At 41.1% G+C, this 26,857-nt stretch overlaps 1 protein-coding gene across 13 annotated transcripts in view; it reads left to right on the top strand.

Annotated features, from left to right (window-relative positions):
• The first annotated feature begins 8,062 nt into the window (after nucleotides 1-8,062).
• The window catches only part of LOC126354835 (formin-like protein), a 406,363-nt gene continuing 387,568 nt past the window's right edge, over nucleotides 8,063-26,857 (top strand). For 4 of the 13 annotated variants that reach the window (XM_050004796.1, XM_050004787.1, XM_050004792.1 and 1 more), the window contains exon 1: nucleotides 8,171-8,524. In XM_050004796.1, the coding sequence (XP_049860753.1) occupies nucleotides 8,378-8,524 (147 nt within the window). In that variant the 5' untranslated portion in view covers nucleotides 8,171-8,377. Of the gene's footprint in view, nucleotides 8,525-26,857 lie in introns of all 13 variants that reach the window. The other 9 variants (XM_050004788.1, XM_050004797.1, XM_050004795.1 and 6 more) reach the window with 5 other exon arrangements.

Here is a 26,857-nt window from a genome sequence, read left to right on the forward strand (position 1 = left end):
ATTATTGAATTATTTTCTTTGCGAAACTCAAGACTACTGAAGGTATGTTTGCGCAATGCTAGTTGTAAGATTATTGTAAAAAGTAAGTCCCATTTGGACGTTTGTAAAATCATTTCATTACCAACAGTAAATATTTGAAGCGTTTTCAGAATATAATTAATTTTTGCTAGCAATGTTGCATTACTGATTATAATCCATCACAAAAACCATCAACATAAAACTTTGCAAAAATTTTATTGTTGTCAAGAAAAAGTGCAACTATGAATTACGTAACTTCAGTCAAATTAATTAAAGAATAACGTCAGCTTTGCTATTAAAGAATAACGTCAGCTTTGGTAATAAATACAGCCACATATTATGACAGCCCACCAGCAGTTAATAGAGTATAGTAAAACAGAGTAAGTATATTCATGTCGCAGTTCGATGTAGCAGTCAGATGGCGATCTAGTAACAGTAAAAAAGGTAAGGAACAGTTTTGGGTTACTGCAGATAACGACTGAGGGCCACGACAACGACACATTCTATGTTTCGTCGAAAAAATCCAAAAAACACTTTTAAAAAGCAGCAATTAAATTTGTATGCGAAGATTGAGAAAGAGAATAAATTTCAAAGGGGAGATTTCATTTGTTATTATTAAGCAAGAGATAGAAATCGTAAGGAAAGGTTTCATAGTTTATTGTAAAAGGGATGGTTATCATTAACGAAAGTGATACAGAGGAGACGGGAATGTTTCAAAGGGATCCGTGAAGACGCATTATCACCAATGATGTTATGCCTAGCCCGAAACTACCACTACTATTATAACACATATAAGTGCAAACCAGGAGCCCACTGCTGGTAGTGATACCATTTGACAACTGCCAAGGAGTGCATAGTCGAAAGCTCGTGCAATTTTAATCACTTGACGTGGGTGGAAACGTGAGATCTTTTTATTCAGTACGTAAAGTTGTTCGTGCTACAGAGTGACAGGTATCATCGGTGCTGTGTTTGAAATCATGTTCGCTTGCCCGCATCTCGTGGTCGTGCGGTAGCGTTCTCGCTTCCCACGCCCGGGTTCGATTCCCGGCGGGATCAGGGATTTTCTCTGCCTCGTGATGGCTGGGTGCTGTGTGCTGTCCTTAGGTTAGTTAGGTTTAAGTAGTTCTAAGTTCTGGGGGACTGATGACCATAGATGTTAAGTCCCATAGTGCTCAGAGCCATGTTCGCTTAGATTGTAGAATGTATCCTTACTCTGCCGTACACAAAGGACAATCGAACGCAAAAACAAACGAGGCTTGGTCTGCCACGGATACTGCCGTGAAATAAACATTGCATACATATCGAGTGTGTATGTTGACATTTTACTCCAACTGGTCGAATTCCAAGACTATGCAAATGAAGCAGACATGGCTGATGCCGTACAATGTATCCTTACTCTGCCGTACTCTAGACAGATTCGAAAGCAAAATCAAATAAGGTTTGGTCTGCCACCCATACTGGCATGAAATAAGCATTGTATGCATATCCAGTGAGTACGAATATGTTGATATTTTATTCGAACTGTTCGAATTCCAACAGTATGCAAATGAAGCAGGCATGACTTGGGCCCAAGAGATGCGCCCGGCTTTACATCCTTACGAGCCACACCACGGCTACGAGAAACAAGTAGTTCGAGAATGTGCGGCAGCAATACATGAAGACCACCACTAATGACACTGGTAAATTTACACCTCGTCCGCAGGTCGTTAAGCATTCAGAAAAATTAGGACTCGTTTGAATGCCTCAATTAACTGAACATTTTGCCACCAGCACATCCATCTGAACACTGCGTACAGTATTTTGCATACGTTCCTCAAAATCTGAGCATTTCGAGCTCCTCAACTGAAATTGATAGAAATTTGATTTAAACTGATCTGTAAAAATTTAAGACTCCTGGCGCGAGAATAGTAACATGGGTTTGATTAGTTGTCAGACTTATGGCTGAAAATTACGCGTTTTCCTTGGCGGTACGTAAGTTTCGACGCTATCCTGCAATCACTGCGGGTACAGATATTTACGAGACATTGCCAAGTTACAGTCCCTACTCTGTTCTCTCATGGTTCTCTCATGAGAGAAAGCTGTATACATGGAAGAGACCTGGAAACAACGGATGGTTTCATATTGATTATATAACGGTTAGACGGAGTTGTAGGAACCAGATTTTAAAGTGTAGGACATTTCCAGGGACAGATGTGCACTCTGACCACAATTTATTAGTTCTGAACTACAGATTAAAACTAAAGAAACTGCAAGCAGGCAGGAATTTAAGGAGATGGGACCTGGATAGACTGAAAGAACCAGAGGTCGTAGGGGGTGTCAGAGGGAGCGTTAGGGAACGACAGACAAGAAGAGGAGAAAGGAATACAGAAGAAGAAGAACAGGTAGTTTTGAGAGATGAAATAGTGAAGGCAGCAGAGGATCAAGTAGGTAAAAAGACGATAACTAGTAGAAATCCTTGGATAACACAAGAGATATTGAATTTAATAGCTAGTAGAAATCCTTGGATAACACAAGAGATATTGAATTTAATAGCTAGTAGAAATCCTTGGATAACACAAGAGATATTGAATTTAATCGATGAAACGAGGATATACAACAATGTAGCAAATGAATCAGGTGAACGGGACTAGAAACATCTAAAAAATGAGATCGACAGGAAGTGCAAAAAGGCTAAGCAGAATGGCTATGGAACAAATGTAAGGACGTAAAGGCATATATCACAAGGGGTGAGATAGATGCTGCCTACAGAAAAATTAAAGAGGCCTTCGGAGAAAAGAGAACCATCTGTATGAATATCAAGAGCTCAGATGGAAAACCAGTCCTAAGGGAAGAAGGGAAAGAAGAAAGGTGGACGGAGTATAAAGAGGGTCTATAGAAGGGTGAGGGCAATGTTATGGAAATAGAAGAGGACATAGAGGAAGATGAGAAGGGAGAGGTGATACTGCGTGAAGAATTTGACAAAGCACTGAAAGACTTATGTCGAAACAAGGCCCCGGGAGTAGATAACATTCCGTTAGAGCTACTGATAGTCTTGGGAGCGCCAGCCACGACAAAACTCTTCCATCTGGATAGAAAGATTTATGAGTCAGGCTAAATACCCTTAAACTTCAAGAAGATTATAATAATCCCAATTCCAAATGAAGCATGTACTGGCATATGTGAAAATAACCGAACCATCAGTTTAATAAGTCACAGCTGCAAAATACTAACACGAATCGTTTACAGAAGAATGGAAAACCTGGTAGAAGCCGACTTAGGTGAAAATCAGTTTGAATTCCGGAGAAATGTAGGTCACGTGAGGCAATACTGCCGTTACGACTCCTCATAGAAGGTAGGTTAATAAGAGACAAACTTAAGTTTACAGCATTTGTAGACTCAGAGGAAGCTTTTGATTATGTTGACGGGAATATTCTCTTTCAAATTCTAAAGGTGGCAGGGATAAAACACAAGAAGCGAAAGGCTATTTACAATTTGTACATAAATCAGGTGGCAGTTATAAGAGTAGAGGGTCACATAAAGGAAGCAGTGGTTGAGAAGGGAGTGAGACAGGGTTGTCACGTATCCTCGGTGTTATTCAATCTCTATACTGAGTAAGCAGTAAAGGGAACAAAGTAAAAATTGGGATAGGAATTAAGTCCAGGGAGAAGAATAAAAAACTTTGAGTTGTGCTGATGACATTGTAATTCTGTCAGAGACAGCAAAGCAATTTGAAGAGGAGTGAAGGGAATGGACACAGTCTTGAAAGGAGGATATATGTTAAACATCATCAAAAGCAAAACGAGGATAACGGAATGTAGTCGAATTAAATCAGGTATTCGATTAGGAAAAGAGGCACTTAAAGAAGTAGATGAGTTCTGCTATTTGGGAAGTAAAATAACTGATGACAGTGGAAGTGGGGAAAGTATAAAATGTAGACTGGCAATGGCAAGAAAATCGTCTCTGAAAAAGACATTTGTCAAGATCGAGTATAGATTTAGGTGTCAGGAAGTCCTTTCTGAAAGTATTTGTATGGAGTGTGGCCATGTATGGAAGTGAAACATGGATGATAAACAGTTTAGACAACAATAGAAGCTTTTGAAATTTACTGCTACCGGAGAATGCCGATGATTAGATGAATAGATCACGAAACTAATGAGGAGCTACTGAATACAAATGGGAGAAGAGAAATTTGTGGTATAACCTGACTAAAAGAAGGGATCGATTGGTAGAACATATTCTGAGACATCAAGGGATCACCAATTTAGTAGCGGAGGGAAGCGTGGGGGTTAAAAATCATAGAGGGAGAGCAAGAGATGAATACGGTAAGCAGATTCAGAGGGATGCAGGTTGCAGTAGTTACTCGGAGAGGAAGAGACTTGCACATGATAGAGTAACATGGAGGGCTACATCAAATCAATCTTTGGACTGAAGAAAACTACAACAGCTCTGTCCTCTGTCCTTTTCTTGTACATTTCTTATCGAACTGCAGAAAAGGACGACACCAACACATTGGCACGCTGATTCCGGTGCCCATTCCAAGCACAACATAAACACGGCAGCAGGCAGAATATTTCTCCATCATCGATCCTCTATTTCATCAAGCACGCCCCCTCCTCTTCTTGGTCAGCTTAATTACAACTGTAGTAAAAATATGTTTATGGTCACAGACGACTTGTAGCCACTTGCCGAGACCACGTTCAGTTTAACAATCGCAGAGTAATAGTAGTAAATTCTAAAGAACAATCTTGATATACCTTAGGTGTTCATTTGTGTTTCATTATCAAGCAAGTGTATCAATCGAAATGAAAATACATTTTTCTGCGCTTAACATACCAAAAAACTATGTACTTTAACTGTCGTAACGATATCCATTGCAGGAATGATGGCCTTCTCGAACTCCATGGGCTGCAACACAGCCCAAGTTCCACTCGCAGACTTACGAGTGCACCAGTCCAATTAGCCCGACCGCACAATAAAGTATGTACCTGGGGAGGCAATAGCCACCTCCTTTCAGTCATATGGCCCGTTATACAGGCCAATTTGAGGTTGCTTATGGAGGTTTTTTTATATTCATCTCGTCAAGCCCTGGCCCAGATTACGCTTTGCACAAACAACCAAAAAAATGTATGTTTCAAAAAAACATTTAATTTAATTTAAGTAAGACAGTTGCGGTGTAACCGCCTGGCTGCTAATAATAACTGTCGAATAAATAAATAAATCAAAGCTAAAACTTGAAGAAGGTGGTCGAAATAAAAGTTCTTGAAGTCGGGCGGGTGTAACTGATTTTTTTCTGTAGAAAGGAACATTTTTATTTGTGTTGTATTGTTCATAGGTGAGTTTTTTAATAATTTTAGATGCTAGATTTGTATAAAAATATGTACCCTTTTCAAAACATACTTGTACACTTGGCTTCGTTTTTGGACTAAAATAACTAATTTCGAAATAACCTCCGTTGTAATAAATTGTAAAATGATCATTCAATAATTACTAAGCAAAATACTATAAAAATATTAAATTATATAGTGGAACATAGCGAAGCAACCACATTCTGTGTATTCTAATGGTCACGAGTTGTGCGCACTGCTTCAATGACTTGCTGATATTATTATAGCGGTGTCCAACAGTTAGCGGCACCTGCGCGAGATGAAAAGGCTGAACATTTATAAATGTGTACCTCAGGTTTCCATTGTGAAAAAAGTACTTCTGTTTCAGCTAAGACACACTAGAAGTATATGTACACAATTGTAGCCAGGCGATTTGAAAGGGATATACACTCACTGGCAATCAGAACCTTTCTATAAAGTGTGAGTCAGGAGGAAAGGTACATTCCAAGAGGGGTGATAGTATTCGTGATTCTGAACAAAAAACTTCATACGGACGTATGCCCTATTCCGAATGGTTTCCCAGATAGAACATATTTAATATCACTTTTGTACGTTTTTCTTGAATAACTCGAAAACCGCACCCTCAAGTGAAAGCGAGTCACGGTACACAATTACCTACAAGAAAGGTCCTATTCATTTCTCCCCCCTAGAATTAATGGTTTGTGCGAAGAGGGAGCGAGAATGTTGAAAACACGCTCGACTCGAATGCCTTGTAGCTTCTGTAGTTTTTGTAGGGCAATTTGAGGCAATTTTCCTACTTAAAGGACCACAAGTGTCTCGCATCAAACTATTCGTCTTAAATTGCTCTGCACTATTGTGGTGCATTGTAAACAGTGACAATGTTTGATAGTACAGAAAATAAATAATAGTGAATATTAAATGTGTTCTATCTCCGAAATCCATATGAAGCTTTTTATGCAGTATCACTAATACTATCACCTCTCAAAGCATGTACCTTTCCTCCTGACTCACCCTGTATATCGTAATTTTCATTATCAGAATCACAGAAGTTGTTCAAAAGTACAGAAAATTTTATCAGTCGGTGGTTACAATTAAATTACTTGAAATAGGATACAAAGGTCTGTCTTTTTCATGGAAAAATAAATTGCTTCTCCACTTCGAGGAAAGTGGCATTTTTGCTGGATACTTTTGATATTGACAACAGGATTCTGTCATGCAGTTTAACTATCGGAACCTCCCTAACATTATTTGTATATGAAGAAAACTTCTTTTGTGAATATTTTCTAGCTCTATACCCTAACTCGTTGGATCTGCTGGATTGAATCGTATACTTTCCGACTGTTAGGTCAAAGAGATGTGATCTACGAACATCTTTCAAGTGTCTCTACACACATGTTCTACAACTCTAAAAGCCACTGTGAAGAGCATGATAATAGGTACTTTAGCATTCATTGGTTTCTCCCCATTCCAATCGCGTATGGACAGCGGGAAGAATGTTGCCTTAAACGCCTTTTTGCTTGATGTAGTTAGTCTGAACCTTCACAGTTCCTATGGATGTTATACATAGGGGACTGGAGATTACCTCTAAACTCTCCACTTGCTACTACTTCTTTAAACTTTCACATTATTAATACAAAACGATGTACAGTGCATATACTAAGTATTAAGCTTGCTGACATTTTAGGTATCGATGTAACAACCCTTCAAAAAATACTGATGAAACTATCAATCGTTTGAATTCAGTACGTTATGTCTGCTTCCTGTTAAATTCACTTTTGAGGTACGACACGTTCTCAAACTCGTGGCAGTTTTAGAATGTTGGCCTCATATGGATAAATTTCTTGCGGACACACATAGAACAGTACTCTGAATAATGCACTGTTAAGACACTCATATAAAATGAAAGGAGGCTAAAATGGAGAATAAATGCAGAGTCATGTGACTTTTTAAACTTCAGAACGGCGGGACATTTTTTATATTTTATTTGGACATCATCCCTGCTGCACCCTACAACAAAATGGGACATTTCTCGCAAATCTTCTGTAGAATGTCAAGTACCGGTAACTGAAGTCGTTTTGTGTTGGGACATTTATTATTTATTTTTTCATCTATGGAAAATGTACAATAGTATCGGATATGTCAGAAACATATAGAAACAATAGGACCGGGCAGGAAATCTGCTATGGGCTAATCAAAGGCTATAAAAGAATAAATGCTCAAGCGCCAAAAAAAATACGATCATACTACTTGACCAGTTACAGAGAGAACGTACGTGATGTTTTTACTATGTCCAAGGAGAACTTCAGCCCTAATTTGTTTGTGTAAAGTTGTTGTTGTTGTTGTCTTCAGTCCTGAGACTGGTTTGATGCAGCTCTCCATGCTACTCTATCCTGTGCAAGCTGCTTCATCTCCTAGTACCTACTGCAACCCACATCCTTCTGAATCTGCTTAGTGTACTCATCTCTCGGTCTCCCTCTACGATTTGTGTAAAGTATTCATATTGTGTAAAGTATGAATACCAATAGCAGTGATTTCGATAGTTGATGAAGTCTATAAACGAAATGAAATTCGTTGAAACGCAACACTTTTACGTTACAGCAGTCTTCTTGTTGAAATCGATCGATATTTATCGGACAGATGACCTGCAACTCCTAAAGAATTAATATGTAAGTACAATAAGTGAAATAGACAATACAGAAAGTTAAAAGTTTCAAAACTTCAGTCTGGCGTTTCCGTCAGCAGTGTTGGTCGCCCTGAAGGTAGCAGGAAAGCTTCGTATCCGTGCTAGCAGATGTCGCGCAGAACGCCAGTCGCAGGGGCTGCTGGAAGTGGCTTGCTGTTAGATGCTAGTGGAGAGGAGGTGGTGCTTGCTCTGTGGAGTGTTTGTGTCTGATTAAGTTGACGTACAGCTCGTAGCGAACAGCACTTTGTGATGGCGGGTGGAACCTGTTGCTGTTGACAGTGAAGTGAACGTCGCCAGCAGTAAATGCTCTGTTTAAGACGCAAACGTATGCCGTGTGTTGGTGTTAACAAACATGGGTAGTTCGCACAGTACCAAAAATGATGCTTCAGCTGCTCCAGAGAGCGGAACAGCGCGGAACCACAATGTTAGATCAAGTATACGTACTAAACAGCCTATGCCGGATCAGAATGAGTTGGAGAGGAGATTCACCAAAGTGTTGGTAAGTACCAGAACACTTGCATTTCTCTTTCACATCACTGGACAATATTTATACCTTTTTAACATTTCGCTTACAACTATAGTGTTTGTAAGTTCTATCGTTACGAAGTTCAGTTTTGCTTTAGTTATCACTGAAAACTGTACACTTTTAACTTCCTTAGTAGCTGGTAAGCTTAAAGGGAAGAGTTGAATGACACCAGTGAAGCGGTGTTTGATGCCATACGGAAGTCGAAGTACTGACAAGGTTAAATAGATTTGGAGCTCTTGCATTTTCATCCAAGCTGTTATATTTTACCTGGTTACAGTCATACTTGACGGGAAAATCTAGTGTGTAGTAGCTAATACTGAGAAACAATGCTCAACAACCATTGTTTACATTTTGTGAAGAGTCCGCACGAAGCAAAAAATAATGAAGCATTTTTGAACTGCTTATAGTTGAAGTTAAATTCACTGACATTACCATGTAGAACAATTTTAAAAAAAGTTTTGATCTGATATTTTGTTGCATGCGAGTCTCAGACCACGCGTCCTGTAAATAGTATGTGTTGTAAACAATGCGCGATTGTAGAGGGTAATATTATTGTTTTGAGTTATTCGTAGATCGTCTAATCTAGTTTGTAATTCCTGTAGTATGTGAAGTTTCCGTATGCCACTTGTGTAGCGCAACCCTTATTTTTCGTGTTTTCGTATAGCAGTAAAAATAGAAATGAATTTGTGATGGTTATCTTTTCGTTGCATAGTTTGGTATTACTGGAACGTTAGAATTTGCAAAAGTCATTGTGGGTTAGAAATCTTTAGGTTTAACAGTCGCACATATTCTGTTTTGATCATTATAGGCCTGTATGAGTCTGTTGACAAGTTAAGAAACTATCTAGCGACGGTCGCTTATTTCGCAGTAATTTCGTTAGTACCATCGTGTTTCGTTTTGTTGGCTATGCCCGCTTTCGATTGTGTTTCAATTCACGTGGAAATTGTTTATGTATGGCAAGAAATAGCGCGGCTTTCTGTGCTTCGAAGTGTTGTCACAGTGGAATTCATTGCACTGCCTCTTCGTGGCAAACTGTAGCTGATGAAATTGGCCATAGTATAGATTCTACACCGCATCAACGAATTCCTCCTGGATTTTTAAGCTGTCGATGTTATCGTGAACAGGGACGGTCTTGTCATATGCTGCAGTAACTATAGATAAATTGACGTAGTCTAAGGAGAAAGTAAATGCAAGGACACGGAGAGCTCAATAGCTATGGCGAAACATTTTCAGGTAAAAAAATGTATAAAAAGTTTTGTTAGAAGGCAGCCCTGTTAATCATAACCTACTCTTCCTTCGGCGTACGTCGTTGTTTTTGGTTGATATTCCATTGCTTGCGACACATGTGAGAATAAAAGCCCTCGGGTATGCAGCTGGGAGAGAGGTTGTACGCGCATCGGCGGCCTGTATCATTCCCCTCGCGATACCACCGAGGAGGACCCGGTTGTGCCCTGTGAAGGGAGCACAGAATAACACTGGCTCCAGCTGTTTTGTCGGAGGGACGACATCCACTGATGCCACATCTCTTGTGCTAGACGCCGAACGCCGTGCTGCGGGAAGCAGGAAGCGGGAATGGCCATCGGTGCATGATACTCTTTACTGGTCACAGACACAGACACCACATACAGCTGAAATTTCAGGGAACGACATCAGAAGTGTCTCAAAGAAGTGTGATAGGACCGTTGCTATTTTCTATATACATAAATGATCTGGCAGATGGGGTGGGCAGCAATCTAAGATTGTTAGCTGATGATTCTGTGGTGTACGTTGATTCAAGATAACCTAGACAAATTTTCTAGGTGGTATGATGAATGGCAGCTGGCTCTTAATGTAGAACAGTGTAGTTAATGCTGATGAGTAGGGAAAACAATCCCCTTGATGTTCGGTTACAACATTAGTAGTGTCCTGCTTGACCAGTCATGTCGTTTAAATATCTGGCCGTAACGTTGAAAAATAATATGAAATGGAACGTAATGTGAGGATTGTGGTAGGGAAGGCGTATGGTCGACTTGGTTTATTGGGAGAATTTTAGGAAAGAGTGGTTTACCTGTAAAGTACACCGCATAGAGAACACGCTGGTGCGACCAGTTCTTGAGTATTGCACGTGTGTGTGGGATCTGCACTATTTCAGTTTAAAGGAAAATGCCGGATTACCGGGAGGTTCGATCAGCATGCAAGTGCTATGTTTAGAAGCTGAAGTGGGAATCTCTGGAGGGAAGAAGACATTAGTTTCGAAGAACACCACTGAGAAAATTTGGAGAACCGGGATTTGAAGCTGACTGCGGAACGATCCTATTGGCGCCAACGTACATTTCGCGTAGGGACCACGAAGATCAGTTACCATAAATTACCCTCGCTCTATCAGCGAGTGGAACAGAAAAGGAAACGTCGATTTGGGATAAGGGTACCCTCTGCTACGCACCGTACGGTGGCTGGCGGAGTCTGTATGTAGAAGTAGAGACGTTGCTCAGAGTAGCAAACACGCTTTTCGCTTTATCTCATACCGTTAGAGAATAAAGGTGATTGCCCCACCTACTAGCAGTGAAATATTGTACCCCTTCAAATATATGTAACAAGAAGTACCATCGCAAATAGGAATCTCGTAGACCTTACCCTGCAGCTCTGATCTTGGTAAGGCGGTAAATTCCCTAAAACTATTCCACGCCTTTTTTCGGGGGGGGGGGGGGGGCACTGTTAGCTGCAGTGTTAGACTTACCGTGGAAGTTAAGACAATCAGTGTGCAAATGAGTTAGCAATTTAGACGGAGATTTTGATGGTATGTCACGCGAGAGGCCTCGTGCCTCTGCACAGCTGGCGAGTTACCGCTGTCACACCCGGCTAGAAACGGAGCAGATTAGATCTTTGCCGAGACCAAGGACTCGAGGGAACGGCAATTAAGCAATTTTCTGCACTGTTGGCTTAATTATCTCATTTACATTCGCTGTACCTTTCAATGGGATTGAGTAGCATTACACTGTATTCGAGTAAGTTGTGCCTGGAACAACCATCAGCTGGACACATTGCGAACAGACAATTTCAGCAGCTTATATATTGTCCTGGAAAACCGTGATGGCCAAATTCAAAGGCCCGTCCTTTGGAACGTATGTTTACAATTGTTTCACCTTATATCTGAATAAAGACAGGCACATTAGCATGTTTTCACTATCAGAACAACATATAAAGTGGCCCTAAATATTCTTGTACAGTGCTGGAGCTGACAACACGCTGCTGCTGTCAACATTTAATGCAATAATAGCCATCTGAAAATGGGCACGAACGACCGAAACCGGTTGTGGCAGTGAAATGACGCATTCTAAAAGTATTTATGGCTGCTTGCGTTTTTCACCATCGATTTCAGTTTTCTTTGTCAGATGGACGGTAAGATGGTGCAGTTGCCTATACTGAAGTACTATCTGAAAGAAGCTGCGTCAACATTGTCAGAACTTGATAAGATTTCAAAGTGGTGTAAAGGTTGACACCTTGCTTTAAATGCTCAGAAACGCAAACTTGCCCACTTGAAAAAACGAAAAACCCTGGTGTACTCTAATATCAGTGAGCGATTATTGGAACCGGCCAACTCATACAAATATCTGGGTGTAACATTTTGTAGAGATAGGAAGTGGAATGCTCATATAGGCTCAGTTGTGGGTAAAGGAGGTGGTATACTTAGTTTTTTGGTCGAATTCTGGGGAAGTGCAACCAAAGGAGATGGCTTAAAAATCATTCGTGCCATCCATCCTAGAATATCTCTAAAATGTGTGGGACACATAAATAGGGCTAATGGGGGATATTGAAAAAGGCACAACGAATGGTCACAGGTTTGTTTAGTCCTTGAGAGAGAGAGAGTGCCACAGAGATACTGAAGAAGCTGAACTCAAATACTTGTTATCCACGCAAACTAAGTTGCCACTGGCGCGGTGACTGTAAATGGGAAACGCCTGTACGGGCGCTCTCATCGTCCGCTGCACCGTGTGTCAACTTAGTTTGCGCGTATAGTAAACTATCCCGAGAAAGTATCTTAAAGTTTAAAGAACCGACTTTAAACGATGAGTCAAAGAATATACTACAGTTCCCTATGTATCGCTCACATACGGCTCGTAATGGTAAAATTAAAATAATTATTGCACGAACGAGGCATTCAAACAATAATTCCTTCTGCGCTCCCTACATGGATGGAATGGGAAGGAACCCTAATAACTGGTACAGTGGGACGTGCCCTCTGCCACGCACCTCACGGTGATTTGCAGAGTTTAAATGTAAGAAAGACATTTTCACAACCGCATGAAAGTCTGACAAAGAGGTATTTCTTCACTTTTTAAACGTTAAACTGTATAGAAATGACAGGCAAGTCATCTAACACAACACCACACACTTTGCAGGAACAGTTCGTTTTTCTGCTCAGTACAGTCCAACAGCGTTAGGGTTATGATAAAGCATAAGCCGCAGTAACATGCGATGTCTTATTAATTGCATCTTCCGTTGCGGTGGCAAGCTATGTCAGTAAACATTACACTATTCCCTGCAGTTTGTCGTACACACAAAAATTCCCAACAATTGCTTAAATCTCTCGTGTTTAAAGGTAAGGAAAACAACCAAAAGTTTGGGCAGCTATGTTACTATAAACAGACAAAAAGAACGTAGCTAAGGCTCGACATTATTAGTATCCCTTTAAGTCCCTCTGTGTAATGGTACGCCTTCGGCAATGCTAAGAGCGTAAAACCGTCCCATAGCGAACCTAAGACAACACGTCTCCTAATACTCAGGATACTTACTTTATATACATGTATATGCGTAAAATTTGTTCTGTTGTATGTTAACGACTGTTCCCCCGTCGTAATGTAAAAAGGGAAATTTACTCAGTTGCTGATACGCAAAGAACAGTAACGAGGAAAATTAGCACAATAGATTATATTTAACGGTTCGTAGGCGTTGGCAAAGTCCACCGGATCCGGAATTTCATGCAGCCTTTCACGGATTTGTTCCGCTGTCAGGAATGAAATGGAAGAGTATTGGCTGCATAAAACGGAGACCCGAGGAAGTCCTATAGATTCATACAAAATAACTTAGTTTTGACGTAACTCCTAAGATGTTAGCTGTCTACTCTCGCGCATTACAGCATTTTAAGAAAGAGAATTGGGAACTGGATTGACGGAACCCAGACAACAAACTGTAGCGGCGGTACACTTAAGCATGAGGCATGCTCGAGAAAGAACGAGACGCGCTCGAAAAAGAGTGCAAACAAAATCCAGTGGCTCAGTAGGCGAAAGAGAAGCGAGGCAGCAAATTCCACAGAAAGTGCTGATCTGCCAGGGCAGCGAGCCCCTGGACGATCTGCTCAGGCCGTACACTCACCTTAAGTTCAGCCTGTTCGCCAATTTTCTCAACATGGCGAGTTTCTCTCCACAGCTAACATGCATCTTCATAATATTCTTGTGGTGGATTAATAATGTTTTCCTTAGTCTTGCTGGCAACTGGGAGAAAGATGATGGCGCACAGACCGATTGTTGACGTATCGAATTCCAGCTCGTCGTGAATAGAAAATTGTGACATCCCCTGTGAAGTCGCTGAAGAGTAACAGACTCGGTTTGGATTCAGTTGCCTTAAGCTGGATGTTCGTGTCACCTAGCATTTAAAACGATCTATGACAGTGTCACAATTCTATAGTCTGAACATAAACACCATAAAACTTCCAAAAGACAAGAACGTCCTGTTTACAGAAAAAAATTGCTGTCTGTACTAAATACCGGTTTCTTAGAGGGTCTGATTTAGAATAATTCTGTTTGCAGTTCAGCATTTCCACTTTAGTGAAAACGAAGTGAATTCTCATCATTTTTTATTTTTTTTAGTACAGTACAATTTCCTTATGGATGTGAGTGAATTCGTAAGGACAAGGAAGAGATTATTACTCAAGGAAAAAATGTTTTTCAAGAAACCCTTGCCCGCACAAAATCCGTGCGAATCTTTATTACATTTACGTAGGTCATACACATTGGAAAAAAGTGCAAACTGAACTCTAGTGAAAAAAAATTGTACTTCATCCTCTTTGAGACTTAGAATGACTAGAAAACTTGCTATCGAGTAGACATATTTATTCCTGTACACAGAATTAGCGAATGTTTCGTTGCTGCCCACCGATTGCGTAAGGACCTTTTGCCTTTGAGACGGTGGGTACAGCAGTATGCAAAATAGGTAGCTACAAACTATACACAGGGTGCATACGACCCGGGAAAAACCCGGGAATTTTTTAGACTTCCGGGAATTTTTCATCGTTTTAGTTATCAGTTAAATTTTTGTGACGTTGACTGGTATGAACCAGTACTCTAAAGAATATTAACGCATCTCGCTACTGTAGAATAATACTGCAGCAATAAAAGAAACGAACGAGAGGGGGAAAAAGCGAAAATAAAACTTAAGTAGCAAAAGTGTAACACGCGCAAAATAGATAAACATTATGTGTGAAAGCTTAGCTTCTCTTGCAGCTTATTAATCTTGGAGTCCAATGTTATAAGTAAAAGCTTTTCTTTTCTTGTAGCAACTCTGTGAAGACTAATTTAAACCATTACCCTTTCCTATTTGTGTGTTCGCGCTACTTAGTCATGTTGCTATTGGCTGACTACATAACGTGTCCTATGCTCTGTATATCCGCTGTTATCGGCTGGCGAGATCGCTTGACATGAGCTACGACTGGCTTACACAAACGCATCGCAGTCTCGATTTCAATCTTTCGGAAAGTAACATGCGATGTATGGTGGAATTCGAATTCATACTTCCGTAATACGAAAATATGCAGTGTACATGTTGCTGCACATCAGACATCTTTCGAAAACGGGTTTTCTAAAGTGCCGGGAAATTCTATGCCGGTGTATAGAACCACAACCATTGAAAGGATTGATAAGTTTCACAGTTCCGAGGAAAAGTATACTGTTACTTAACACAGAAAAGATGTTTTTAACCGGGAAATCCGGGATTTTTTTTCCCTCGTCCACGTATACACCCTGTATACAGGGCTGTTGCTGAGGAATTCTATCTTGCTAGTTCAATATCATCTCTCTCCATTTATGAAAGGTAGTGCGTCTCTTCAGCTAAATAAGAGAAATGCGAAACTTCCCCAGTCAGTCTGATAAATCTTCCCCTTCACTCGTCACAAAATCACTTCGTTCACATCAACCAAATAAAAAGTCACAATCAAAATGCGATATTATATATATAATATTGTGTGTGCGTGTCGTATCTTGCGAAGATGGCAGCTATGGTGCAGTCTCTGTTTCCAGGCTGTTGTAACAGACCCTACGGTGCTCTTGTAGCTACACTTGTACTGAACCTCGCATGTTTTTTTAGAATAACAAAAAATCCGACGAACTGGCGCGAATGCAACTGTCAGAAAAAGTTTCGAAGCGGGCGCCCATTTTCGGCTGACTAAATAAACGATCTCACTACACTAAAACTAAGGAATTAGTGGACGAAAACAAATTCCAGAACAAAGAAACCGTGTTTGTTGAAGTAGACTGGATCAAGGAAGCGCTGACCCAGTGCCATAGCAGTGATAAGCCAGGTCAAGGATCTATGACTAAATCCTTCTCGTGCAGGAAGCGAGTTCATAGCTGCCTAACCTTTGATTAAGATTGAGATTCCTGAATCGTAATCGCGTTTTTTGTTTTTTTTATGGAGGAGACGGTAACAGTGGATTCGAATCAGGGGCAGATGACAAGATATGGAATGTGAAGTGCTGCAGATGTGTGCATTGCAGGCGGCATTGTCAGCGGGAAGGAGAGTTATATTTAACGAGAACAAATCACAGTAAATGGAATACTCGATTCAATTACACATAAACAGATATCATGCCAGTAATAAGCTTAACTCAAAAAGGATCCACCGAGTCGGATGGCATAGTGGTAAGGTTCTGGATTGGGGAGACCGACGGTTCAAATCCCCGTCCAGCTATCCAGATTTAGGTTTTCTCCGACTAACCTAAATCAGGTAAGGTAAATGTCGAGACCTTCCCTCTAAAATGGCACAACTAATACTGTTCCCCAATCGGAGATTACGCGTAATCTTCAATGAACGAAGTCGACGGTACGTTAAATCCTAATGCCCCGTCCTTTCCCAAAACGACACCTGCTTCAGAAAGCAAATGTAGGAGAATATATTAGCACTAGTTATGGAACTAACATTGTGGGTACGAGGAACATAAACAAAATTCATCAGTGGGTGAGTGCTTTATTCATTTCTTCCGATAGTATTTTTTAAACGCAAATCGTATAATTACCTGTTCCGACTTGCCGAGTCATCAGGTGATATGAACAAGCTACGTAGAAACTTGTCAACTGAAGAGGCCTCTCCCGGCTGAAACACACAACAAAATAAAATAACTGCTATATTTGGTTCAAAGACCCTTCGACGATTAGAGGCTTCGCAAGATGGAGACATTTTACATATGAAGTAGTGGAAAAATTTCGCGTCGTCGTGAATAATGACGAAACGGGAGGATATGGGAAAACAAGTAATGGAAAGGAACTTGTGGAATATGATAAAGAACAACGTGTAGAACGGATGTTTTTGCAGGACATGGGGCTATTACAAATAGCAATTTAGAATGATACGGGTTAGAGAAGAAATGGTATGTTCCAAAGTGTTTAGGTTTGCCATCCGTCCAGATATATCGGTCTGTCATCTGTACGGACCTTCGTGTCCCGACATCCCGACAAGACCCAATTTTTCCCCGATTTTGCAAAATATTATTAAGAGTTTGGCTCAAGTATTGCAGTAACGCCCATGTAAATGTCGTCTCACAAACAGCGTTCCATGTTGCGTATCCTGTATAGGCGATGCAAGCACTTTCTAGATCTAACGCCATTCATTCGAGAACATTCCTGACCTCTCCAGCAATATGGTATTGGAACTATCTAATCACAGCCTCGCGGAAGAATCCGGCAGTTCCCATTTGCCTAGCGACCTGATAAGACGATTCTTTCCAAGTGTAACACGACTAACGAGTGCAAGTTAGCAATGTTAGTGTTTACTGCGGGTATATAGAGCGCAAAGTGTATAGTGATGTGTACTCTGATGACTAAAATGTTTTTGTCGACTTTTTACCGCCTAATAAACTTATCACAGTCTACTAAAATGCGTAAGGATAGAAAGCTACTTCTCGGATGATTACACTTAGTGGCCTATTGCCAAGAAAGAACTAACGGATCAGGAAGCGTAGTGTGAGACCTGTAGCGGTTTCATCTCGTTAACTCAATGTAAGAGAGAGCTGAGGAATCACATTTCTAAGAAGAATCGTAGATTCGCGGTAGCGTCGACGTCAAACCCTGTTTCTACACCCATGTTTACAGAATATACCTAGGAAGAATTGCCGGTTGCTGCTGCAGAACTAACAGCAGCTTATAAAGTTGTCAAGCTTCATCAATCCTTCAGTTCTCTTGACTTTACCGTAAAACTGAATGCCACGATGTACCCCGACTCCAAAGTCGCCGCAAAGCAGTCTACAGCCAGAACCAAAGTTACGATTGTTCAAATATTCGCGCACCACACTGTGTCCGAATGCATAATTAATTGCAAGAAATTTCACTTTACGGCGTAGGCACCGACGTATCGAACCACAAGACTGAAAAGGTGTTTCCTTCAGTTTTCAGTATTTTACTAAAACTGACGGAATGAAACAGAAGCTGGTGAAGTTTGATTCACTGAATAAAGAAACATCGGAGAAATTGCAAAGGTCTATCTAGACGCATTAAGATAACTGCAAATTCTATCAGATAAAATTAATCACTTTTTGTGGAGGGAATACCAGTACTAACTTAGGTCTTCATTTAGGCGGCCAGCGGAATGTTTTTTCACCAAATTCAAGACCTATGAAAAAATGTGGAAGGAATTGGATGCCCTGCCCATATTCGCGACAGTATTATATCAAGCGTTGCTGGAGTCTAATCTGTCGACATTGAAATAATCGTCATAAAAATATGTAATTATTTTTCAATGTACACGGTAAGGGAAGAGAAGCTGAAAGAGTTCTGCTTATACGTTGATGCCAGTTATCAGACTCAAAAACAAGACGGCTGTCGTTAATGTCCGCAATTGAGAGAATTCTTAAGCTTTGGATTCCATTAAAACATTATTTTGACACCGAAGACAGGCCACCTAAAGTAAATTCAGATATTTTTCGGTAGTCGAGGCAGTGAAATATACATGTTTCTGCAGTCAAACTTGGCACTGTTTGAAATAATGTAAAAAGTGTGGAAAAGAATGAAATCACGGTAATTGAAATAAGTATATTAATCGGTAATCAAAGATATCTGAATGAAAGAAAGCCTGCCAATTTTATTGGCATATGAACCTAGATGAATTTGAACAAATTAAAAAAAATTTGAACCCTAACCAAGAAATAATTAATTTGATTTGGAAATTTAGGGAAGAGGCCATAGCTCTCAATAAATATAAAGTATTTGGTTGGATGACGTAATCCGAAACCCCAGATTGGTTGGTGATTGAAAACGTTGTTGTATACCTGTCTAAATATAGTGTGAAGATTTCAGGAGGCAATTGTTTTTAGTAATATATGTATCTGAAGAGCTTTTTGGAAACTAGGCGCAATTCAGAAGAGTGGAAGTCTGAGCACTCCTTGGGAGTAAGGTGGATTTACTTTCTTAAGGAAACCGAAAAACTTGAACGCAAATCCCAACTGCTAAAATTATACTAGTATTTGTTTTCTGTTCCCGCACACATTGCTACTGCGGAAAGAGTATTTTCGCTGATGTCGGCCCAGTGGACTCATGACTTCTACCAGGGACTGCGGAATCAATCTTACAGTGCCAGTTTAACTAAAAGTAGACTTCCATAGAATTTTGTAAATTCGTATAAGTGAAAAAAAAGCTTGACGAAAAAGGTGAAATATTCCGAAAAATATGGTTCTTCTGTCGCAACAAATTCCATGTAATTGAGTTCTACATGAAAAGTAATTATATTACATAAATTTCTTACTTCACTTCCCATCCGAGTGTGACCCGACGAGGTCCCAGCTAGATATTAGTACCCTAATTGCGTTACCTAGAATGAGTATAGTAGTATAATTCCAGAAATCGATGTAAGTTGATCCGTGACTGTTGCAGTGGGTTGGGCGCGGTCCTACCTCAACCAATCACGTAAGGCAATTTTGTGTGTGTGTGTGTGTGTGTGTGTGTGTGTGTGTGTGTTTTCGTGACAAGGCGCCTCTAACCGCGTAGCAAATCATTTTGAAAACGTCTCTGTGGTGGCTTAGCAGTTTTAACTGGAAAAAGTGCTGCAAGCTGTCACGGATCATAGCACGCGGGCTCCATTATAGGCTATACCACTCTGGAACTTGCGGAGAGTACTTCGTGTCATGATGTGCTACAAACTGTTGGATTGGTAACTTGAACGCTCCTCGACCGTGCGTAGAGGTTTATAGTGCCTTAAGGAAACGTAAAACGTAATTGGCCATAATCCTATTCAGACGATTGCGGTCCGCGCTGGTCGTAGCAGGGGGGGGGGGGGGGGGGGGTGGGTGGATGATTGCATTGTTGCTGGTTCCAAGCGCCAGTAGCTGTACGCGCATACACGCGCTTTCTCGCTTGATAATGTAGAATTTGTTTGCCTACCACTATCATCAGCGAGGACAATACTACTGCCATCATAGATGAATAAAAAGCCGCTAAATAACTCGCTACAATAACGTTGAATGCTCGCTCTGGCTACGCCTTTCACAGCAGAGCGCAGAGCAGTACATTGGCTGTCGGAGAATGCGTGACGGAGGTGTGCAGAACGGCCTAAGCTCCACCGTCATCGTTCGTGACTCCAACTATAGTCCCGCCAACAGTTGACACGAAACAGGGGAGCTGACTTCGGAGCGCGTGCTGGCTGTTGTGGAGGTCAGCGGACACGTGTCGCGTGTAAACAGCTCTGCAGGGCACGCGACCCCCCCCCCCCCCCCCCCCCCCCCCGTCTCCCAATCACCCCTAGGCGCACAAAGCACTGTGCAAAGCGCGGCTGATTGCTACCTCTCATTGCGCTCCGCTACACATCGCGCTTTTGTGTTCAGCACAAGGGAGTAAGCACTGTAAATTCGTGATTTACCCTCCCACCTTTTCCACGTAATTCTTTACAGGCGAGTGCGCCGACATTTGAGTCAAATTAGCGCCTGAGGACTAGGTCTGTTGACGATTTTTAAAACCATCGGGAAAATGATATACCGATACTTAACAAAAAAATCGGCCCTCGATATATCAAAAAGAATTGATGTATCAACTGAAAAATATCGACGTACCGGCCAAAAAGTCAGCTACACATTGTAAATATACTGCCAGTTTGAGCTGCATTGATTTATTATTACGGAAGGGAAACATGGACGATAACTAGTTCGGACAAGAAGAGAATAGAAGCTTTCGAAATGTGGTGCTACAGAAGAATACTGAAGATAAGGTGGATAGATCACGTAACTAATGAGGAGATATTGAATGGGATTGGGGAGAAGTTTGTGGCACAACTTGACTAGAAGAAGGGATCGGTTGGTAGGACATGTTTTGAGGCATCACAAATTTAGCATTGGAGCGCAGCGTGGAGGGTAAAAATCGTAGAGGGAGACAGAGACGAGTACACTAAGCAGATTCAGAAGGATGTAGGTTGCTTTAGGTACTGGGAGATGAAGCAGCTTGCACAGGATAGAGTAGCATGGAGAGCTGCATCAAACCAGTCTCAGGACTGAAGACAACAACATTCTGTACATCAACAAGTTAGCAGGTCTGCTTATCCCCCTTAGAGCAAGAATTGAAGGGACAACGATGCACGTTCACGCTTGGCGAAAACAACTTTGCAAACAACGGTAACTGCGGGTAAGTGGCACAATAAAAGGTGACAGGTGGGTCCGTCGTTCGGTTTCGCCACATATCGGTTTTGTCTGGAACACTTCATGTCGACTTCCCCCCCCCCCTTTTTTTTTACCCCAGCAATCACCAACGACCTAGCATTTGTCAGACCTGCGTGGTGCAGGTATTTGCACTTGCCGGTGGTATCACCGAGCGCCGATAACGTCGGTGTTACTGTATCCCTCACACGTTGCCGCCCACTGCAAATACCAATCTTGTCATTTAGATTTTCGTTCATCAGTGTCGGCAACTGTTCTTGAAGAATGCCGACGTGAAGAAGTAACTCACTAGTAGCGTAAAAATTGTTTTTAACACAACTTGTGTGCTATTTCTTCACGCCGGATATCTTGTGATTCCATTCACACCGCCCTCCCCCCCCCCCCCCCCTCTCCATGTGCACCCGGACATGTTTGTGCCATCTATACTTAGTTCGCACAGTCAAAGAGAGAGACTGGGCGTGATGAAAGTTCAAAAAGTAGTAAGACTCCTTCACACAGTGAAAGTAAAATTATGTTCTACTGAAATTTCAAAAGAACAACTTCAAATATCTATCTAAAATTGTGAAAAATAGTATAATAAAAATATCAGCACTCTGTATTATCAATCCGTTATCGATACTTTTTGTAAAAATATCGCTATACCTATATATTATCAACAGCCTTAATCAGGACCGTATTAACGTCTACTGACACAAAGACTGAATCTGCGGTCCAAACCCTCTCAGGAGAAATATTCTGACGACTAACCAGCGACAATTGCATTTTAAAACAGTTTTCGAATTGAAAGCCCGAGACTCAGCGTTTAGTGTCTATTACTAAGATTTGTGATTTGATAAGATTAAAAAATTGGGAACTGAAATCATAAAAATGTTGACATACTTATTAACACCGCCACGAATAATTCTTTTTTAAAAATGCCGAGAATTACGTCGGTACAGTGAAACGAATTTGAAAATAAGCTAACAAACGTCTTGTGAAAAGATGAGCTAAACGTAAGAAATAAAGTTGTTTAGAGAAACATTCGACGCGTCTTTGAATGTTCCTCGAAATCATGTGGAGCAAGTAAGGTGCCAATTCAGATTTTGAAGAATGCTAGACTATATTTGTTTATCGGAACCTTTAATTCTCTATTGGCACCATTCGAGCGTCGAATGATTCTCATCTATTGTAATTTATTACTTTCAGACAAATCGTTAAAAAAAATTGAACTCATTCCAGCTTTTTCGATTTAAGGTAGTATTTTTTCCCAAAAGTAGACCTCACGCAGATCAGTTTGATCCCCCATAAGTCAGTTTCCCACTCTTCCTTTGCCTTACAAAATTGTCTAATTTCTAGGAGTTGGAGTCTTTGACCCAAAATCATTTGTTTTGAAAATAATATTTTGTAAATATAAGCAAATGTGTTTGTTACGCATGTGCGTGATAACTAATGTGTAATATAAGAACCAAGCAAATATTTGCATTTAATTTCAAATAACCTAGCTGACTTGCGTTTACACTTAATACGTACGAATCTATTATATCATAGCTTAAACTGGCAAAATTCTGTTACCCATTATATTAAGTCTTTGCGATTTTGCCAATTGAAGTGCAATGCATTTGTTCTCAAGCCTTTGGGCATTTGACGCTAGGAAGCACGGTTTTCAAGAGTTGAATGTTGGCTTAAATCATACCAGTTGTCCACTGAAAAAAATCACTATAAAAATCGACGAGAAAACTGTCTACCATAGTAAAAGGGCCCGGGCCACACTATTAAGACATTTTTTATTTCAATTTATTGTGATTCTGGCCCTCATATAGCCGTCTGTATAGCTTGCACGTAAATACGACCTACTGTGCATGCAGTGCTTGCAGGAAATTTAAGGACAGGTCTAAATTTCATCGAACACGCATTGTTTTATATCTTGTTAGATATCTGAATTACGGTTTTCCACTTAAAATTTTATGAAATCAGACAAAGCTAAATTATATCTTTATTTTGAAACTCAATTTACAAACGTCAGTATGTGGTGCAGTAAAGATAAATATGCGACTCTTCCAGAATTTAACAAGGTGCTATACGATTGATTTCAATTTTTTGTCGTTCATTCTGGTTTCAATGCGTATTTCCTGGGTAATCAGCGTTTCCGCTGTGATGTCCCTCCGTTTATATCCGTGTGAAGAACATTTAGTGCATCTCAAATGTGATTCAGATGACCACTCCATGCCCGGATATTAATTCCAGTCGGAGAGACTTACCACTCCAGTCCTATGGAGGTGAGCAGGCAAACAAGTGTGTTCCAGCGTTGTAACGTGTTTTCTCGGAAATGTTCTTAGTCTACCACGATTACGTGGTTTGGTACGGTGAAGCTTACGTAAAACACTTTCACTGTTATGTTTACCACTTCTGTTCCCACTGTTGCTATGCGTTTGAAATGTGGAAAGTTGGAATATAGGAGTACTTTACAGCCAACATAGTGCTGCTCATCTCAGTCAATGAAAAAACTGTTGCTGTCGCGTTAGTTACCAAATTCGCGGTTGTATGGTCAGACTGATTCTCTGTCCCCTAACTTCCTTTGACAAAGTCTGACTAGTGTGGCCGTCGTAAACTTTTATAATAACGGGTTGTAAAATATGCTAAGTGTTAGTTACTAGACAGGACTGATCGCAAATGAAGGGAGGATTGATTTGCTGGGAGTATATAGTCTAGGATTTTACTGCTGAGGGCTGCCTTCACGCAGGTAGCTGTGCTTTAGAATCAGATCCGTTAGGGAAGGGTGATGTGGTAAACGGCAGCTAATAGCGTCGTTAAGCGCGTGACGTACATGTTGATCGTTCTTTCAAGATGTAGCCAACGATATCAACCACAGCAAATTGTCTTTAGCCAGTGGGGTACGTGCGTCTGCGGTACAATTCACTCCACAACGTATTTAAACGCAAGCTGTACCAGCTGAGCATGAAGCTGAACATTTGATAAAGGTTTTGATAGTTTGAGATAATTGTCGCGTTTCTTAATTTGATGGAGTGAAAGGGAAGAAACAGTGCGGACAAAATCCGCTCACATTAACACGTCATTGGCGCATAGCTACAGCGTGCACGGAGGATAGAAGTAACTTAAAAGCCAAGTCGTCCAATTATTGCGTGGCGGTGTTCTGCGGCAGGGGAGCCTTACCAGGTATAGAGCAGGGCGAGAAGATCAAAGAGGAAACGATAGCTTTGGAGTACATTTGACCGTCATCTTAAGGATCTGTTTTCTTTTAACTATTGCACATGTACAAAATTTCCTCCACCGGACGCAGAACAAAGATGCAGACGATAATCAAACCTCGTCACAGACTGTTGTGTGTCTGCATTTCCTGCATTCAGAGGTCGTAGTTCGTCAAAACTTCTTGTAAGTGGAGGCACACACAGTGTTTCACAAACCACACAAAGAAATCTCTTTTCGTAAGATATGTTTCACTATTTACCGCAAGGTAAGTGAAGCGAAGCAATAGGCAATCAACCAGAAAGCAGAGAATTGCAAACACTCTAAAGGAACGGTCGAACGCTAGAAAACTAAACTGTAAGATAATAAAAACGATTGTTCTCTCATTTCTGTGTTGGTATGGAATAAATGCACGTGTTTTGTACGTGACCTGATATGATCGCTGTGTAATCCACACGGAAAAAGTTTAGTAAATATGAACAAATACGTCTATAGCCGAAAGCGAGCACTCCACCTCAATCTCTGACGTAAAACTGTACCCAGCAAGGATGATAGTTAAATGAAGATACCTGTACATGTGATGACAATGTTGTCCTATCATTCTAACGTAGACACAGCGTGCACATGCACTTGGCGAAATATAGTTAAATATATTTCCAATTGTTAGTAACGAGGAATCGCCTTATGAAGTCAGAGAGTGCGATTTTGCTTCACCCATTCGAAAACTGTCTTACTGTGGCCAGTAAGATGTCCGTGTGACGCAGATAAGGGCTAAGGCGCCCTTAAGTATGTGTTCCAGTAATGGTTGCTTTTAAGAAGTGGAAAAACGCCTGACGGTAGTGCGAGGCACGATCGATGCCACTGGCGAGATAGTGAGCGGTCGAAAACGGCGGAATGAAAGACAGTGACACTTCCGACCGTCGGCGGTCATAACATCACATTCTGTGCTCTTCGTCCCTGGGCCAAGTTCGTGACTCTGAGGGGCCCAGCGAAGTTCACTTTCGGCACCGTTCGGGCGCTCGATACAAACATCTTGTCACACTTTTTTAACCCCACGCTCTTGTAAAACTGTTTCCGAACCACACTACTTTCTTTGTATCATAGTCAAAGCAGTCCCGTACTCTGGGAGTGAGCGTAAGAGAGCAGGTCCTGGAATTTTGCGCTGTCGGTGTACGCAAGGTCCTAGTGGGGGTGGTTTGCCGTTATCTACTGGTGACTTGTTGTGAAGTGTCTTGTGGATGGCTGTTCTGGGTGCTTGTACAGCATAGTGTCGGGTTTGTGTAGTGTTGCCTTGTGTTTTTACGGATTTAGGGAAGGGAGAAGATGAAACCTAGTTCTCTCGAATCACACCAAGGGGGGCACTAAGTATGCTGTCTCTTGTTACGGTCTTCTCCGTTTCATGTTCGCACCAGACAAGATATATTTTTCTGTTGGGGGCAAATATTACATGTATTGCATGCTCCAAGACCCTTATTGCAGCGTTCTTCATTGGTTTCGGGAAGGGTTTTCACTCCGGCAGTACCAGTAATCGTAGAACGTTCATTGCCGCGTTTTCATACAGTGAAGAATTTCGAGATAATAGATGTAAGACACTAGTGACAACTAGTATCTTTTGCTTCGAATGATCGTTCCCGTAGTAGCCCTGAATATTGAACATTCCTCATAAGACACCCTGCATACACACACCGTGGGGTGAGTAAAATATGGTAAATTGCGGTCTTGTTGGTTAATTTTTCGTCTTTTACTTAAGTGACGTTTGATAATGGACTGAAATAAGAAATACATTAAGAAAGTATTCACCACGCTAAAGGGAGCAATAAGAATGTTGGTTTCGTTTACGATCGTCTTGTAGGTAGCGCTTCAAGCAGCTAGGTATTTTCACTGCGCCGTTGTAGTACGTATATTCGCTAATGAAATTCGTCTAAGCCGGTCGCGGTGGTCTAGCGGTTCTAGGCGGGCAGTCCGAAACCGCGCGACCGCTACGGTTGCAGGTTCGAATCCTGCCTCGGGCATGGATGTGTGTGGTGTCCTTAGTTTAGTTAGGTTTAAGTAGTTCTAAGTTCTAGGGGACTGATGACCACAGAGGTTAAGTCCCATAGTGCTCAGAGCCATTTTTTTTTTTAAATTCGTCTAAGATAAACCATTACAATTGACAAGAAGTGATGCCCATACCTAGAACACTAGAGGGGAGAAAATGGCCTTTATTACCCATTATTAAAGGTAGCAGTGACTGGGAGTCAGTA

Source organism: Schistocerca gregaria, chromosome 3 (assembly GCF_023897955.1).
Source record: "Schistocerca gregaria isolate iqSchGreg1 chromosome 3, iqSchGreg1.2, whole genome shotgun sequence".
NCBI lineage: Eukaryota > Metazoa > Arthropoda > Insecta > Orthoptera > Acrididae > Schistocerca > Schistocerca gregaria.